Source organism: Enhydra lutris, unplaced genomic scaffold (genome assembly GCF_002288905.1).
Source record: "Enhydra lutris kenyoni isolate GAN:26980312 unplaced genomic scaffold, ASM228890v2 scaffoldscaffold86, whole genome shotgun sequence".
NCBI classification, from domain to species: domain Eukaryota; kingdom Metazoa; phylum Chordata; class Mammalia; order Carnivora; family Mustelidae; genus Enhydra; species Enhydra lutris.
In genome coordinates this window covers 4,780,778-4,799,058 of record NW_019154170.1, presented here as the reverse complement: position 1 = coordinate 4,799,058, position 18,281 = coordinate 4,780,778, and the positions used below count along the sequence as shown (strand labels likewise).

The 18,281-nt window shown below is 60.6% G+C and overlaps 1 protein-coding gene across 1 annotated transcript in view; it reads left to right on the top strand.

The window, feature by feature from the left end:
* The first annotated feature begins 643 nt into the window (after positions 1–643).
* Positions 644–18,281, top strand: part of LOC111161773 (transmembrane protease, serine 9) — a 28,572-nt gene continuing 10,934 nt past the window's right edge. Inside the window, exons 1-9 of the mRNA XM_022525710.1 lie at positions 644–785; positions 4,073–4,199; positions 7,456–7,602; positions 8,452–8,489; positions 9,326–9,439; positions 12,164–12,335; positions 14,704–14,978; positions 16,947–17,083; positions 17,708–18,026. Of these exons, the coding sequence (XP_022381418.1) occupies positions 644–785; positions 4,073–4,199; positions 7,456–7,602; positions 8,452–8,489; positions 9,326–9,439; positions 12,164–12,335; positions 14,704–14,978; positions 16,947–17,083; positions 17,708–18,026 (1,471 nt within the window). The remainder of the gene's footprint in view (positions 786–4,072; positions 4,200–7,455; positions 7,603–8,451; positions 8,490–9,325; positions 9,440–12,163; positions 12,336–14,703; positions 14,979–16,946; positions 17,084–17,707; positions 18,027–18,281) is intronic.

Below are 18,281 nucleotides of genomic sequence, written 5' to 3'. Positions count from 1 at the left end.
CGGGCAGACCCCGCGCTGCCGGCGGGGAGGGTGGGGGGGCCGCGGGCCAGGAAAGGGCGGGAGCCGGGTCTCCCTGGGGCTCCGGGGGGACCAGCCCTGCCTGCGCTGGGGTTTTAAGACTTCGAGCCCGGAACTGCTCAGCAATAAATCTGGTTCCTTCTCAGCCCCGTTTGTGGCGATTTTTACAAGGGTCGTAGGAAAGCCACGCCTCCCTGGGTGGCTGCCACCCCGGGGGCCCGTGCAGAGCCCACGTGCACAGTCCCCGCCAGCTCCCGACGAACCCATGTTTTGCTCTTTTTGTTCTTGGGTTTTTTTTGTTTAAGATTTTATTTACTTGTTTATTTGTCAGAGAGGCCGAGACAGGGAGAGAACTCAAGCAGGGGCCGTAGGCAGAGGGAGAAGCAGGCTGCATGCCGGGCTGGATCCCACCCGAGCTGACGGCACAGGCTTAACCGACTGAGCCATCCAGGCGTCCCGAACCCATGTGTCACCAGGGAGATGGGCACCTAGGGCGCTGTGGAAGGCTGCCACGTCTGCACAGTGAAACCCTTGCTTAGGGGACAAGAAGTGTCCTCCAGCTCTGACCCCGTGTTTCCGTCCTTTCCTGCTGGGATCCAGGTCGCCTTCCCCGTGTCCAGGAGCCATGGAGCCCACCGCTGGTGACCTACAGCTTGTGCCTGGGCCAGCAAAGGAAGTCTCAGCTCCCGGTGCCACGTGCTGTCGTGTGGCCCTCTCCGCTGCGGTGGCCACTAGCATTGTCACGGTCACCCTGGCAGTCCTCGTGGGTAAGTGGCTGTGAACTCGCACGGGTTCACACACTGGGCGACTTGCACAAAGATGTTGAGTGGCTCGGTGGTACCCATGCTCTGACTCCAGGACCAGAGGCCTGAGCGTGCAGGCATGGACTTGAAGGCTGGCCCTCAGGTCACCAGGAGAAAAGGCAGGCAGGCCAGGAGCTGGGGCCTGGTGTGCACTGGTTGGCTGTGGGGGGCGGGTGGGTGCGTGCGGGCCCCACCGGGCATTCATGTCTCCCGCGGACTGGGCTCTCCCAGGAAGTTTTCAGCACGGGGTGAAAAAGGAGACAAATGGGGACAGTGAAATGAACTATTTTAAATATTGAAGAATTTGAGAAGCGCTTATACTTTCTGAAGCGTAAAGGACGAACAGTGGGGGCGTCTGGGTGGCTCAGTGTTAAGCGTCCGACTCTGGATTTCAGCTCAGGTCTCGACGTCAGGGTTTGGAGATCAAGTCCTGCATCAGGCTCTGCGCTGGGTGTGGCAGCAGCTTGAGATGCACGGTACAGAGAGGCCGTGATTTTGTACGGGTTCACCCAGCAGAATGATCTAGAGATGCCCACGTTAGAAGCAGAAGGGAGAGGCGCTGAATAGCAAGAAAGGAAAACCCGTCCGCCTGAGTGCGTCAGTTTTTCTGGGGGGGTGGCCCGGACCCAGGTCACCTCCGGGAGGGACAGCCCACGGGCCGGCCCAGGGGCCGTTTGTCACCAGCTGCCCTTTGATGGCTTCTGATTTTGAAGCTGTGGCTCTATCCACAGTGTCGTCTTGTTGTAAAGCACAAAACGGGTCACCGCAGCTGGCCACAGCAGCCCTGGGTCTTCCTGCGACATCTCTGTGGTTCACGGCCCCGCAGGTCTCCACACGCACGCGTTTCCGGGGTTGAGCTCTCCTGCTGTCTTGTGAGAATTCGTGAGGGGACAGCGGGGCCTGCGTGCCCTGGGGGACTTGCCCGCTCCTTCCACCGAGTGTTCTAGATTCCCCCGCATGCTTCTCTCTCTCTCTCTTTTTAGAGATTTATTTACCAGAGAGCAAGTGAGAGAGAGAGAGAGAGAGAATACGAGGGCACAAGCAGGGAGGGCGGCAGGCAGAAGGGGAAGCAGGCTCCCCGCGGAGCAGGGAGCCCGATGCGTGCTCGATCCCAGAACCCCGGGATCATGACCTGATTACCGACTGAGCCACCCAGGGGTCCCCCGTCATGTTTCTACGAACGGTCTCTGTGAGACCACGAGCCATTGTCATTCCTTCCCACCACAAAGGGCAGCTCTTCCCGTGGTGTCTGCCGCCATGTGGCCGGGGATGGCAGCGCTGAGCCCCGGGGGCTGGTTGCTGTGAAAGTCGTTAACACTAAATAGTGTTTACGAGTCAGTTCCTGGCAGGGATGAGACAGTCTCTGTCTCCGGATGGTGAGTTACTCTGAGCCCAGCGTGCAGCGTTCTTGAAAACAGAGTCCATTCCCCGTCCCCACTGACCACCTGCACGGGCAGCTCATGGAGGACACTGCCTGGACAGTGCGTGTCTAGAACATTCTGTCATCACAGGAAGCTTGCGGGGCGGCCCTGACCCGGAGCGGGCCTGTTCTGAGCTGGTGGGCTTCCGGCAGCTTCCCCTGGGGTGTGAAGGTCACCTTGCCGCCTCGAAATAGTGATGGGAAGTGGCAGTTTGGGAGAAAAGGTTCTCCTGTGGCAACACAGTAAGCTGGGAAGCCCCTGTGGGTTTCCGTGATCTGTGTTCCGTGTTGGAGACGTGTGTTACCGGAGCGGCCGGACTGCCCGGTGTCCCTGCCGCGGGGCGTGCCTGGCGGAGCCCTCTAGTGGCCGCGGGTGCGGGTGCAGGAAGGTCGGTGCTCTGGGTGCGCGCGAACGTGCGAGTGTGCGCGTGTGCGCCAGTGCGCGTGTCCTCGCGAGGGGGAGGCGCGGGCATCCCGGGAGCACACGCGTTAACAACAGCATAAACACGGCCCCCGGGACCCCTGAAACTGAGGCAGGCTTTAAGAAACACACACTTTTTAAACTTTTCTTTAATTAAAATTAAAACGTATCCCCTTCCCACCCAGCTCACGATTTGAGCCGGGGACGCCAGCCTTGGGGGAAGCTGGGTTTCCCGTGCGTCAGTCGTCATTTCAGAGGGAAAACGGGCTCGTGCGCAGGCGCCCGGCGGGCTCGGTCGGGTGAGCGACCGACTCTTGACCTTGGGCTGTGAATTCCAGAACCAGGTCGGGTGTAGTGAAACGAGAGGGAGGAAGGAGAGGCTGAGGTGGGGCGTGGGGCACGAACACTCCGGTCCACACAGCGGGTGCTCGTTTCTTTCGTTCGTGTCCCCAGTGAGAAAACAAACTGTGTTCGGGATTGGCTCCGAACCCATGTTTAAGTAAACGGGGACCCCAATACCTACCGCCGGACGGACATGCAGTCGCGACTCGTAGAATCGGGACCCAGCATGAAGGGTTAAGGTGGCCACTACTTTCACTGTTTTAATATCCTGATGATGGTCAATTTTTTGGTTAGCGTGTCTTTCTGTATGTTCTAACATATTTTCGACACATTTTCCGTGGTTGCTACTGTGTTCTTTGTTTTTAAACTTCGCGTGGCTCTTAGTCTTGGCTGTCGTGTACTCCTTGTGACGGGCAGCATGGGCGCGGGGCGGGACGTCTGCAGGCGAGTGGCCTGCGGTTGGACAGGTCTGCGCTGGTGCCGGGCTCCCCGCCCGTGCCACGCAGCCCTCCCGCGGGATCCCTGCCTCGGGCCAGCTCCTCTGCAGCCCCTCTGCCCCTCCCCACCCACCAGTGCTCCTGGGTCTGAGTCTCCGCGGCTGCGTACTTTTGACACGGTGTTTCCGACGGTTGGAAACCTGTGTTCTCTCGTGGGGTGGCATCGTGGGGCTGTGGCTGTGGTCAGGCCCCTGTGGCATCTGGTGGGAATTGCTCCAGACAGGAGGTAGGGTCTCCGGAGGCCATCTCGGCCACTTTTGGCTGAAGCCAGCTTCAGGCCCTGAGCCAGGCACACCTGGTGAGACAGGGGTGAGAAGGAGCTAGTCCTGTCCTCAAAACACTGGGGGACAGCGGGCGCCTTCAGGTGGGTGACCGTAGAGTCCGTCATCCAACCCAGAACACGTGTTGGGGGTGGGAGGGGGCACTGTGGGTGATCACTCGGGGCCTCCCAGGAAGTCGGCCCACCAGCTGTCGGGGTGATGGCCCCTGGGTGGCGGGGGCCTGGGAGGCTGACTTAACTGCACCCTGACCCCGAAGTGGGGCTCTCACGGGGCCCTGGTCTCGTCCGCAGCCTTCCTCTCTACACAGGGTGTGGACGTGGAGCACACGGCCGAGCTCCGAGGGGTCCGGTACGCCGGCAGCTTGAAGCAGACCACCTCCGACTACTACCGCGCGCTGACGTCCACGCTGGAGAGGCTGGTGAGGGCGGCCGGGGGCTGTGACCGCACCAGCAGAGCCGAGCAGGGGGGACGCCCGGGCAGGGATGAGGGCACGTGGGACGAAGAGGATGAGGCCGCTGTCCCCGGCGCTGGTGGGCTCTGGCACGCAGGGGAGTGTGGCGTCGGTGGGGACTGGCCACTGCTGGGCCCGGAGCCGCGCCGGAAGGTTGTAAGTGCTAGTCCAGTGGTGGCGTCAGAGGCCGCACACGGGGGCGGTGGGGTCCTGAAAGAGGGCAGCCGCTGCGGAAGGAGGCAGGCGGTCGGGTGGTCAAACAGGTTTCTGCGGGACCCAGCCGTTGTGTGTGCCGTGTCCACCCGAGAGAAGTGACAGTTCACGTCCACACAGAAAGCCCGCACACCCGCGTCCACACCCACGCAGCAGCACTCACAAGAGCCAAAAAGTGGAAGTGCCCAATTGCCCATGGGCGGGTGATGGCGTCAGCACAGGGAGGTCCCCACGCATGGGGGCGTCCCCAGCTGCCAGCAGGGGTGAGGCCCCCACGCGTGGCCCTGGGCACAGACCCCGAGCCCATGGCACTCAGGGAGGGACCCAGACACAGAAGGCCCCACGGGGTGTGAGTCCGTGCGTGTGACATGTCCCAAGCAGGCTCGTCCGCCGACGGGAAGGAGCTCGAGGGGCTGGGGCTGGGGAGGGGGAGACTGCTGGGGGAGACGGGGCTGCTTTCAGGCCGACAGATTGTTCAAAACTGGGCTGCGGTGATGGCAGCACAACCCCGGGAAGGCCCAGAGACCCATCCGGTGCGTTGTACGGCGCGGGGGTTACATCTCCGTGGAACAGTGTTCCGAACCTCCTGCTGGGCGGAGTCACGGTCACCGGGTGAGCAGTCGCGGTGTGAAAGGAGCCCCCTCTGCCGGGGCTGGGAGGTAGGATGAGGAAGCAGGGGCTGCGTTGCTGAGTCCCACCGTCCACTCCGGGCCAGCGCGCTTTTCCTCCAAGGCCAGACGGGCAAGGTTGTGGGCTTCGTGGGGCCAGACCCTCCGGCCCAATGACTGGGCAACTCGGCTTGGCCTAGGCAGCCGAGAAGTGCCGGGGACAGCTGACGCCTGATCTGTGGGCCCTGAAGCACACCCTTCAGCTAGCCTCCACGTGACCCGAGATCTTCCTTTTCTTTTGATTTTTCTCCAACCCTTTGAGGACGGGAACGCCATTCCGAGTTCGTGAGCTGTACACACATAGGCGATGACGTGAGTTTGGCCCATGGGTGTTGGGTTGCCGATGTCAGCCCCACACCCTGAAGCAGCGTCCAAAAGAAATAGAACGCAAGCCCCGTGCATAATTTAAAATTTTCTAGCAGCTATGTTAAGGGAAAAAGGTAAATTTAATTTTAACAATTTTTTTATGTAACTCAGAACATCTGGAATATTATCGTTCCGTGTCACTGACATCGGTAAAGTGGGGATTAAAGAGAGAGTTATATTCTTTTTTTATTTTATTTTTTTAAGATTTTATTTATTTATTTGACAGAGAGAGATCACAAGCAGGCAGAGAGGCAGGCGGGGGGGGGGTAGCAGGCTCCCCGCTGAGCAGAGTCCCATGCGGGGCTCGATCCCAGGACCCTGAGATCATGACTTGAGCTGAAGGCAGAGGCTCAACCCGCTGAGCCCCCCAGGCGCCCCTCTGTTGTAGAGTTTAAGCATGAATTAATGAAAATGTAAAAACCAGTTTCTCTGTGGTACCAGCCGTGTTTCAGAAGTGCCGTAGCCAGTGTGGCCAGTGGTGGGCCCGTGGCCAGGGCAGCAGAGAGCACCCGCTGAAATCCGAGGGCTGCGTGCGGGCTGCAGGGACGCGGACTGGAGAGCGGAAGTGAGGGAACGAGGTTGGAGGGAGTTTGAGGAGGGAGAACCGTGTACTGCGGTCTTCCGGGGCAGGTTGGCGGCCGGTTTAACAGCCACGCCGGAGCACTGACCGTGCACGGGGCCGCTGCTAGTAACTCCACTGGGAGAGCAGCTAAATTGGGACGTCTTGTCGCCCTCGGTGGAGGTCCATGAGGTGCCGGGGGCCGTAGGAACCCCCGGCCTTGACGCTGCTGGGGCAGCACCTGGAGCAACAGCCACGCCAACTCCCAGGGCGGGGCCTGTCGCTGCTAAGCCGGTACCGTCCCCGGAGAAGAGGACAGTGGTCACTTGAACAGCACACAAAGGATAAGCAAGTTCCAGTAGCATCTGTTTGCACAAAGTAGGATTTTCTTGATGTAAAATTCACATAAATTAACCACTTGTTAAGTTTATTTAAGTGATCTCTGCACCCAGTGTGGGGTTTGAACTCAGAACCCCGAAATCAAGAGTCAGATGCTCGGGGCCCCTGGGTGGCTCAGTTGGTTAAGCACCTGCTTTGGCTCGGGTCATGATCGTGGGGTCCTGGGGCTCCCTGCTCACCGGGGAGCTGCTTCTCCCTTGGCCACTCCTCCTGCTTATGCTCCCTCTGCCAAGTTAATAAGTAAATCTTCAAAAATAAAAGTCAGATGCTCTACCGACTGAGCCAGCCAGGAGCCCCCAAATTAACCATCTTTAAAGTGAACAATTCAGTGGCACTTAGTGTAGTCACAAAATCGTGCAACCATTACTTCTGTCTAGTTCCAGGACATTCCATCACTCCCAAAGCAACCCGGTCCCCGTCGGCCGTCACCCCCCTCCCCGCCCTCAGCCCCCACGAGCCCCCTTCCCGTGCGGGGAGGGGCCTGGTCTGGGCGTGTCGCACGCGTGGACTCACACCCTGCGTGGCCTCCTGTGTCTGGTTCCCTCCCTGCGCGGCATGGGCTCGGGGTCCGTCCCGGGGGCAGCACAGGGGGCCTCGCTCTTCCTGTGGATGGACCATGTCTTGTCCGTGCATCTGCTGATAGGCCGGTATTCTCACCCAGATAGTTTCAAAGTCTGCAGCTCTGTGACCGGCGCGTGTACCGGGAGAAGGGGTGCTCTCCCGCGCGCTCTGGCTCTGCGCACGCGGCAGGTCCCCGTGGGGCGCGTCTGCCCCGCGGCCTCAGGGTGTGCCGCTCGTGTTTCTGTCGCAGTTCGCAAGCAGCTTTCAGGAGACGGCGCTGGAGGCCAGCTGTGTGGGCTGCACTGTGCTGGGTTACAGGTGAGTCAGGGCCGCCTCCGGGGGAGGGGACCCCGGTGGGCTCCCGAGAGATTCCAGAAGATTCCAGCAGGAGCCCCCCCTCCACGGGCTTCTCTCTCCCTGCAGTGATGGGAATTCCAGTGTCTTCGTGCATTTCCGGCTGCACTTCCTGCTGCGAGGCCTGCGGTCCCTGAGTCTGGGCCTGGAGGAGGAGCTGCTGCAGCAGGGACTCCGGGCGCAGCTGCAGGGCCGGGGCATCCCCCTGGCCGCCCACGGCGCCATCCTGTCCGCCGAGCTCACAGGCAAGTAGGCGGCGGACACTGGAAGGATTAGGCGGCGGCCGTGGGAGAGGAAGCTGAAAGTTGCATTGAGCTCCAGGCTTCCAGGGTTGCTCCCTCCGATGACAAGTGGACGCCCCCAGGGCGCTTTACTCTGGGCAGCACAGAGCCGGTAACCGCAGCCGGTGGCGGCGGAGTGTGATTGCTTCTGCCTTGGCCGCCCTCGGGACCTCTGTTGAGACCAGTTGGCTCTGCTGTGACAGAAGCTTCCAGACGGCGCATAAACAGACGGGCCCAGCCATGTGTCGGCAAAACTGTATCTACAGAATCAGACGGGCTGCGCCTGGCTCGTAGCCATTGCTTGGCAACCCTGGTGTAGGTATAAGAGTAAACGCGATTACGCCCCAAAATCTGATGATGCAGATTCCCGTCCTGTACCAGAACCGCATTAAATCTGATGACGCGTGCATCGTGATCTGAGAGCCAGGCATGAGCTCGGCGTGCCGTCCGGTTAAACACCGATTGCACTGACCCTGCCTGCCCCGCAGGACAGGACGGTCCTTCCCCACCAGCCCTGACGTGCTAGCTGAGTCCCGGTAACCTCTCCACCAACGCGGACTGAATTCTCCTCGGTTTCTTGCCTGCGTGGCCCACAGAGGAGACCACCAGCCCCAGGTGGCTCTTGAGCGCGTGTCACACAGCCAGTGAGGCCGGGCAAGAGATCGTTTCATTGGATTTAACTTAAATTGATTTAACTTACAATTTAGGTGGCTCCCATGGTAGGCAGTGCAGCTCTCGGCTTTGCAGTCCGACGTTTTCAAAGAGCTACAGAGCTCCCTGAACGCGCCTACAGCTCTTGTCTGTTCCCTGCAGGAAGCCGGAAGGGGCCGCTGACAGAAAGAGACTTGAAGTCAGGTACGTCTTACCCTCTCACAGGGAGCTCCCCGCCCTCTGCAGGGTTTGTCTGATTGCAGGCTTGCGAAAGGTTTCCCGGACTTCTTTCCAGTACACAGAGGAGTCCCTCGAACGCAGTAAATGCTGCTTTTGCGCACCAGTCTCCTCCAGGGGGCCGGAGGGGACAGGTTCGTAGTCCTGTGTGGGCAAAGGGTTTAAAGAGGAGACACTTTGAATTACACATGGCCAGACACGAGGGAGAGAAAACATTAACGATTTTTTTTAAAAAGCGGTGGAAATCTGCTGTTGAAAGACAAAAACAATTTGGAAAAAAAGAAGCGTGGTGCTTGCCGCACAGAGTCCTCAACTAGGGGTGATCCAGGCCCCAGGGGATGCTGGGCAGCGTCCGGGGACTTCTGTGGTTCTAAGGATTGGGGCCTCCTGGAACCGAGTGGGTAGGACCAGGAGTGCTGCCCAGCCCCCACAAGGAACAGCCCCGAAGTGTGAACTGGACACTTGAAATGGTTAGCACAGTAGATTTTATGTTGTACGTATTTTACTGCAACTTGAGAAGTTCAGTTCGTCTGTATTTTGCTCTAGAAAAGCGAGGGCGCTGGAAAACGTGGGAACACAGGTGGTACACCTGTGTTTCTGCTATGTAGCCCTCGCCTTCGTGCTGGCCAGCAGGCTTGCGTTACGTCTCTGTACCAATGCTGAGAAAGTTATTTCGGGAATGTTCAGGGCTGAAAAAGTAAAAAAGAGATGTTTTCCATGCTCTAGAGGCTCTGAGTAGACCTCTTGCTGCAGCCTGGAGAGACGGAGCGGGGAGGCAGAACCTGGTTCTTCTCCACCCTCAGGTCACTGTCCTGGGAACGCCTTTTCCTGCTGGAACAGCCAGTGTGTGACCAAAGTGAACCCGGAATGCGATGACAGAATGGACTGCTCGGACGGATCTGACGAGGCTCAGTGTGGTCAGTGTCCAGTCTGGCCGGTCTCTGGGCCGTGTCCCCTTTCCAGGGTCAGCGGCTGGCTCTGCTCTCTGGCCCACTGCACACGTTACCTGTGGGCACCCGGGCACGGGATTCCCTGGAGTTGGCTGAGAAACGCGCAGGGGGCCACCCATGACATGGTGGCACAGTCAGGTGCTCCCCGAACTGTGGAGGCCACAAGAACTGGGGCTCTGTCCGACAGGCCGTGGGATTTGAGCAAGGGAGTCTTACGGTCGGAGTGCGGTAAGGGTACTTGACGTTTTCTAGCAATGCTAGCCCATGCACTAGGGTCAGAGCAGCAGTGCAGGCGTGGAGAGGAAGGGGGACAGCAGTCCTAACAGCGGGCGTGACTGTGTAAGTGAATGGATACATTGACTCAGCAGCGGCTAGAAGGTCAGTTCCCTCAGAGGGAGTGAGACAGACACCAGCAAAAGCTGTTGCTTTGCTTGATACAAGTAACAACAGGTTAGAAGAGAAAAGGCAGGGGGGCGCCTGGGTGGCTCAGTGGATTGAGCCTCTGCCTTCCGCTCAGGTCATGGTCTCAGGGTCCTGGGATCGAGCCCCGCATCGGGCTCCCTGCTCAGCAGGGAGCCTGCTTCCCCCTCTCTCTGCCTGCCTCTCTGCCTGCTTGTGATTTGTCTGTCAAATAAATAAATAAAATTAAAAAAAAAAAAGAGAGAAAAGGCAGAAAACCCCACTCGTGATCAGTAGCAACAGGAAGTAACCGTGTCAAACCTGTGACGTCATAGAGTTATAAAACTCAGACAGGACGTAGACATGGGCAAAACCAACTGAGACCGAGATTTCCTGAAGAGCGGGACATATGAGAATTTTGGAACTGGCAAAACCCACGATGAAGGGGACACTGGCTGCGTGTGGCCCCTGGCTGTGAAGGGTGGTCTGTGGGGGCTATGGTCAGGGTCCACCAGGCTACCCTGGGGGCCGTGGTCACTGAAGGCTGTCACAGAACTCGGGTGCTCGATGATGGTGACTGCGTCTTCCTGTGAAAAGGTCCTCAAAGGAAAAGGCGCACAGGCAGAGTGTGGGCGAGAGCAGGAGTGAGCCAGCGTCCAGCTGTCCTCTCCCAGTGGTGCGGTGTGGACCACCCTGAGCTAACTGTCGCGGCGGTAGCACGTGACCACACACACAAAGTGTTTCCGAGTAGGGCGGCTCACAGAGCCTTGGTGTCCAGGGTCTGTCCTGGGGGTTGCTCCCACGGCCACGTAGCCCTGGCACAGCTCGCTTTATGGAGGAGAGTCCCAGAGCTGGCAGGACCAAGTGCCATAAACGGATTGGCCGAAACAGTGGAAATGTCGCCTGTCCTGATGCGGGAGGCTGGAGGCCCGAGTTCAAGGTGTCCAAGGGTCTGGTTCCTCCTGAGCTGGTGGAGAATCGGGGTCCTGCTTCTCACCCAGCTTCTGGGGTTTGTGGGATGCCTGGCACTCGCTGGCTTGTAGAAGGGTCACCCAATCTCTGTCGTCATGTTCCCACGGTGTTCTTCCCGGGTGCCCGAGTCCAAATTTCCCCTTTTTCTGAGGACACTAGTCATTGGTTTGGGCCCTCACTCATGACTTGATCTTACCTGGGTCATCTGTGAAGTCCCTATTTCCAAATAAATCACATTCAGCCGTCCTAGGTGTTAAAACTTCATTTTTTTGGATCGTAACTCAGCCCGTAACCATTCACAGCCGCCCCAGACACCAGGCGGCTACTGCATGGCCCCCGCGTGGCCCCAGGCCATTAGTCAGTCAGTCACGCTGTAGCGTAAACTTCCTGCGTGACCTAATGCCCCAGGACAAAGCCGCTCATCGCACTCAGTATTCCGAGGGCGTAGAGGTGCCCCCCCAGGAGGTGGTCAAGGGCCAGACTTTCTTTGAAATGTGAGTGTTTGGACAGGCCGGGGCTGCTGAGTTCAGGGTTACCATGTGGCCACGTGAGCTGCGGTGGAGACCTCAGGAGCAGGGGCCCCTGGCGGGAGGAGGAGGAGGAAAGTGCCCCTGGCGGGAGGAGGAGGAGGAAAGTGCCCCTGGCAGGGAGGAGAAGGAGGAAAGTGCCCCTGGCGGGAGGAGAAGGAGGAAAGTGCCCCAGGCAGGGAGGAGAAGGAGGAAAGTGCCCCAGGCAGGGAGGAGGAGGAGGAAAGTGCCCCTGGCGGGAGGAGAAGGAGGAAAGTGCCCCTGGCGGGAGGAGAAGGAGGAAAGTGCCCCTGGCGGGAGGAGAAGGAGGAAAGTGCCCCAGGCAGGGAGGAGAAGGAGGAAAGTGCCCCTGGCGGGAGGAGGAGGAGGAAAGTGCCCCAGGCAGGGAGGAACACAAGAAAGCAAGGAGTTGACCCTTGGGTTTATGAGTTGGCACATCCCCGCATCAACTCAGAAGTGTGAGTCCCCGCCTGACCCGGCTGTGGCCGTGAGCCCTGCGACGTGTAACGCGGCAGAGTGACAGCTGCCGGACAGCTGCGCGCGAGGCGGAGCACGGGGTCCAGGTCGGCGTTCCCTGCCGCCCCCCGGTTCGTGCAGCCCTCGGGGGTCCAACCTCTGTCAGGCAGCTGGAGATGGGGCAGAGCAGGGGCGGGGAGGCCCCGAAGGTGTCGGCAAAGCCAAGTGCCAGGAATCTAGGACGTGTCTTTGAACGAGAGGTCCCACGTGGGCACTCTGGGAGCACAGTCACAGCCGAGCCTTCTGCGGCTCCTGATTGGTGACCTCTGTCTTGCAGACTGTGGGCTGCAGCCCGGCTGGAAGACGGCCGGCCGGATCGTGGGCGGCGTGGAAGCGTCCCCCGGGGAGTTCCCGTGGCAAGTCAGCCTTCGAGAAAACAATGAACACTTCTGTGGGGCTGCTGTCGTCGGGGCCCGGTGGCTGGTGTCTGCGGCCCACTGCTTCAACGAGTGAGCCCCGTACCCCTCGTTCCCATCTTTCTTCCCACTCGGGGGCACCACCTTTCCCGGCATTCTCAGAGCCTCTGGGAGCTCTCTTCTTTTCCTTTATTTCTTGTTGTTGAATCTGAATGTGTTCCTGTTATTTAATTTTTGAAATCATGGTAAAACACACGTAACATGAATTTACCACTTTAACCAGTACAGTTCAGGGGCAGGAAGCACACTCACACCATCCGGCAGCCATCCCCGCCCTCTGTCTCCAGAACCTTCCATCTCCCCACATGGCAACTCCGTCCCCACGAAGCACGGACTCCCCACCCCTGCCCTGGCTCCCACCCTGTCCTCTCCGTCTGTGCAGATGGGACTCCCCTGGGGTCCTCCCAGGAGTCAGGTCCTGCGGGATGTGTCCTGGGTCTGCCTGCTCTCGTGGAGCCCCGTGTCCTCGGGGTCCCTCCACGTGTGGCAGGGGTCAGGGTCCCTCCTTTCTTCTTCCGTCTGAGCAGTGACACTCCATTACGTGGACATACCACATGGTGTCCACTCTTCTGGTGGCAGGCGTGGGTTGTTCCCAGCTGCTGGCTCCTGTGAGTCCTGCGGCTGTTGGCAGGGCGTGCAAGTCTGTCTTCAGGTGCCCGCTTTCAGGTATCCCGGGTATAGACCAAGAAGTGGGGTTGCCGGGTCATCGGGTAATTCCGTGTTCAACCCTTGAGGGCCTTCTACCCCTGGGGGCTGCACCATTTCCCGTCACGGCCAGCTGTGCGGGAGGCTCCGGCCTCACGCCCCCGCCAGCACTTTTCCCGCCTGCCATTTTGACTTCAGCCGTCCGGCGGGGTCGCACCATGGTCATGATTTGCCTGCCCTGACGCTGAGTGACAAGGAGTGTCCTTCTGTAGGTCTCCTTCAGAGAAATGTTTGTTCAAGTCCCTTGCCCGTTTTTGAACTGGGTTGTGGTTTGTTGTTGGGGATGGTCAGAATCTTTAAGGAGCTGGTCAGAGGTGGGAGAAGGTTCTAGAAGTCTCTGCCCCAGGCATTGCTGTTTGGTAGCTGTGGTCTGGGGAGTCCTGGGAGAGGGCAGGGCAGCGGCAGCCCAGCTCCTCCCAGAGACCGTGGCCTCTCCCGTGGGGTGCTGGAGAGCGCCAAGTGTGCCCTGCTGTCTGCCTCGGGGTGACGGTCCGGGGGAGAGAGGCCAGAGACAGGGACAGCTCAGGACAGTAGGAGCTGGGAGTTTCCCCCTTGAAGTCTCCTTCCTCCCATGTGTTACGACAGTATCAAGGCAAGCAGAAGAGGAGGAAACGGTCCTGGCAATACCTGTGTTACCTCCTCCCCGATCTCGGCGAGTGGCCTCATTCTGCTGGGTCCGCGCTCCCGCCTGCGGCCTGGGCCGGAGCTGGACCTGTGCGCACTGCTGTGTGGGCGCCTTTCTTGGCCAAACCATTTGACACTGTCCCTTCTGACCACGAGGCGTCCCCCCCGACTCTGCTGCTCATGTCTGCACGGATGAGGGACGGGCCCCGCACGCCCGTGACGCAGTCACACGCCCGCAGCCGTCCGCCAGCGTCCCGTCCACATCCGACTCGCCCCGGTTGTCCCGAGGGCCTGTTCCAGCCATCGTCGTTTTTTCTTTCTTACTCTGATACAGAAAACGTGAAATTTACCACTTGAGCCATTTTAAGGCAGCGAGAGTTTTGGCCCAGCGCCGAGCAGCACGTTCGGGGAGATACGGAGCGAGGGTGGGCAAAGCGGGGCGGGCTCTGTGACGGGAACCCAGCCCTGCCCCGGGTTTCCGCCAGGGGCTGTGCTGTTCCGGCTACCGGCTGTGGGCCCAAGAGGTGCCTCGTGGGGCCGGGATTAGGGTGAGGAGAGCAAGGCACTCGCCAGGGAGGGCAAAACGTACGGGGTCGCCAGAAACCGCCATGGTGACAAGTGATATTTCACGTCATGTGGCAAAAAATACCAAAATGAGTGCAAAGATGAAAATCGGTGAACGGAATATCCAGTTGTGAAATCGAGCGCCGACCCCGCAGGCTGGGGCTCGGGGAGGGCGAGGCGGTGAGTGGAGCTGGGCCGGGCCCACCCGGCTTATGTCAGATGTACCTGCTTCGTCCACCGGGGGCCTTCAGCGTCCCTTTGGTTGTTTTCCAGTCTGTGGTCTTGGTGCCCCCTTAGCACTTCGTCCCCAGATCTGTGCTTGCCGGGGGGTCGGCCGCCGGCGCCGGCTGGATTTCTTCTGCGTCTGCTTCTTCCTGACAAGCTTGCGTGGAGACCTCGGTGGTGATGACTGGGTTTGGGGGCTCCCCCCGGGTGAGTGCCTCCCGCACCTCCCACTCCCACCTGTCCCGTGGGTGGGCCCCTGAGCCGTGGTCTGTCTGTCCTGCAGATTCCAAGACCCAAGAGAGTGGGTGGCCTACGCCGGCACGACATACCTGAGTGGCGCAGAGCCCAGCATGGTGCGGGCGCGCGTGGCCCGCATCACCCCGCACCCGCTGTACAACCCGGACACGGCCGACTTCGATGTGGCGGTGCTGCAGCTGGACAGGCCCTTGGCTTTCGGCAGGCACGTCCAACCTGTGTGCCTGCCCGCCGCCACGCACGTCTTCCCGCCCCGCAGGAAGTGCCTGATCTCCGGCTGGGGCTACCTCCGGGAGGACTTCCGTAAGTGCCGTGCTCCCGCGGCTGGGCCAGCCCCCGACCCCCTCCGGGGTCCCGGGGTTCTGTGCTCCGAGCGCCCAGCTCAGTGAGGTGCATTCACAGCCCCAGAGGGGTCCTTGCGGCGCCCTTGGGGTCACTGGCGTGCACAAGGAGCGTGCTTGTGGCCGAGGCCGACCAGGCATCGTGCCACCTTACTCTTCCAGCTCAAACCAGAAAGCAACGCCCCTTGCATTTTTGTGCTTTCGGAGGGTAATTTCTGAAAGGGCCCCTAGAGCAGGGGTGGGTGCTTGCCGGTGTCCGGAAGTGCAGGGAGGCTGGGGTGCATCTGTGCGGAAACGTGCGGTCCGTCAGCCGCCTTCAGCGTGCGTGGCCGAGTGGTGGCCCGCGTGCAGGTGGGCAACCCCACGGTGTGCGTCAACGAGGGTGCGTTTAGGCAGAAGCCGCGTAACACGAGGTTCCGTATTGGTTCACGAAAACGTGGGGACCAGAGGCTCGCAGGAACCTGTCCGGGAGCCCCACTAGCCTTGCTTCCTGCTCACTGCACCAGGCTTGGCGGTGACCACACAGAGCGGGACGGCCTCGGGAGAGAGCCAAGTGTCACGTTGCGGGGAACCCGAGATGGGCTGGGGGACCGCTGTAGGGAAGGCCCCCGGACAGACGCCCCAGCTCCAAGCTGGCGGAGGAGGCAGAGCCGCGGGACGGGAGGGTGTCCTGCAGCGAGCCCGCCCATCGTCGTGGAACGTGCTACGGCCGATGCCATCTAGAGCGTTCCAGAGCAAACCGGCCAACACAGTAGCCACGAGCCACGGGCAGGCTCAGTGGCCGTGCAGGTTTCCATGGACAGCGCACGGGAGTGAGAGCTCCCTGGGGCCCCCGGTGTTCGGGGCTGCTCTGCCCTGTGTGAAGGTTCTGGGGACCCAGCGGCTGACCTCCCTCGCACAGCCTGCCGCCTGCGTTCTGGGGCTTTCCCGGGTCCCTTTCTATCTGACGTAGAAGGAAGGAAAAGTGCTGGTGATTCTTACACCTTCTGGGAAGGGAAGGCGTTGGCCACGTGGACCCCGCGAGGAAGGAGATAATCCAGACACATTCGGGCCTCCCCGGCTCACCGAGCACTGGTCCCGGGCCCGGGCTGGGAGCAGAACAGAGACTCCCTGTGTGGGGCTCAGCCCAGACCTGCGTCATGCAAGAGCGCTTGCCTTGGGGCGACTGTGCTTTCCTAAGCTTGTGTCACCTGCTGTAGGAACCACCAGCCCCTGCAGTGTGGCCCGTATGGCTCAGAAACGCGGTTGTACGTTTTATTTCCTTTCAACGCATTTAGATCTGTGTTTAAGTAGCCACCTGTAGCCGGCGGCTACCGTTCTGGACCGCACAGCTCTAGAGGGAAGTAGGTCATAAGGACGGTAGATGGGGATAAAGACAGCAGAGGAAAGTAAGGCAGGGTGGGGTGGGGGTAAAGAGGCAGTCAGGAGGGGCTTCCTGAGGAAGGAGATGAGGGAGGAAGACAGGCAGATTCTGTAGGGACAACATTCCAGGCAGCTGGAGTGGCTTATGCAAAGGCCCTGGGGTCGGTGGTCAGACTTGGACTTTTCGTTTGAGCTGGGGGAGGGGGAGGGCGCCCCGGAAGATTTGAGGAGGGGCAACATAACGATTTCACATTTAGCAGAGATGAACCGTAGATCAGCCAGGGTCGGGCCGAGGAAAGCTTTCTGCAAAGTAGCACAAGAAGAGCTGCAGAGCTGGGTGAGGGGAGGCTCGGGCAGAGGGGTCTTCGGAGGGAGATGAGGTGTCCAGTCAGATGCCTCCTTGGCGTCTGGGCCTGGAGGTTACCGCTGAGCGCTTGTAGCGCGTGGCCTCCGCTGGTTTCTGAGCAGCTGCTGCAGTGAGTGCCCTCCAGCAGGAGACACGGGGTCGGTGCGGACACGTCCCGCGGCCCCCAGGCTCATGCTGCCGGTCTCCCCCTGTCCCGGGCAGTGGTGAAGCCAGAAACACTGCAGAAAGCCACTGTGGAGCTGCTGGACCAGGGCCTGTGTGCCAGCCTGTACGGCCACTCGCTCACCGACAGGATGGTGTGTGCCGGGTACCTGGACGGGAAGGTGGACTCCTGCCAGGTGAGCCTGCGGCCCACACCTGCCCCGCCTGCCCCAGGCCCCGTCCACCGCCCAGACGTCCCCTACCGGACTCTGAGCACGGCTGCGGACTGCCTTCGTTTTAGCTCCTGCCCTTGGTCTTATCTCAGCAGCCAGATGGGGAGAAGGTGGGGGAGGTCGTTGCAGGTGGCCAGGAAGCCACAGCCGAACCAAGTCTGAGAGAGCGCTGGGGAAGGGGGGCGGGAGCTTGTGTCCCAGTGAGCCGCCAGCCGTGTGCGGAGAAGGGGAAGGGCAGCAGGACTGGGCACGAGCGTGGAGCAGGCCCTTGGGGAAGTGCAGCGGCCGTCCTGTCCCCCTGTCCATCTAGCAGGTGCTCACATCGTCACGCATCTGGTGGGCTAAGGAGATGGATGGGTGTTTATCTGGGGTAGGTCTTTAGCTGCCCACGGTGGAACTGGAAGCAGTCTTAGCCCATTGAACTTTTACAGAAGAGAAAGCCGGTTCTGATTTGTGGACGGTCGGCCCACCTCTGCTCCGTGAGCTCGTGGGCAGGGAGCTCTCAGAAGTCCGACTCCGCAGGCCTGGGATTGGGGCTGGCTGCGGCCTGGGCCCGACCCCCACTGAAGGCGTCCCTTTGTCTCCTAGGGGGACTCAGGAGGCCCCCTGGTCTGCGAGGAGCCCTCCGGCAGGTTCTTCCTGGCCGGCGTCGTAAGCTGGGGGATCGGCTGTGCGGAAGCCCGGCGCCCCGGGGTCTACGCCCGTGTGACCAGGCTGCGGGACTGGATCCTGGAGGCCATCACCATGGCGAGCAAGCCTCTGGCCCCCACTGTGGCTCCTGCCTCCGCTACCCCCAGCACGGCCTGGCCCACCAGTCCTGAGAGCCCGGTGGTCCACACCCCCACCAGACCGACGCGGGGTCCCAGCACGGCGCCTCCTGATCCGGTGACCGCCTCTAAGCCGCAAGGTATTTGCTGGGGACACAGGCGGCCGTCGGCGTCCACTCCCTGCAGGGGTGGGTCAATTGGTATTGGGGAGCGGAGGGCGGATGGGCTAGTGATGTCTGCCGTGGGCACAGGTGAAGGTGTGCCGGGTCCTTCAGACCATGCGGCCAAGTCAGGCAGCTCACGGGGACGCCCATGGGATGTCCTCCAGGGGCATCCGGGGACTGGCGACTTTGAGCTGTGCCCTCGGGGTCCTTCCAGACACACCACACACACAC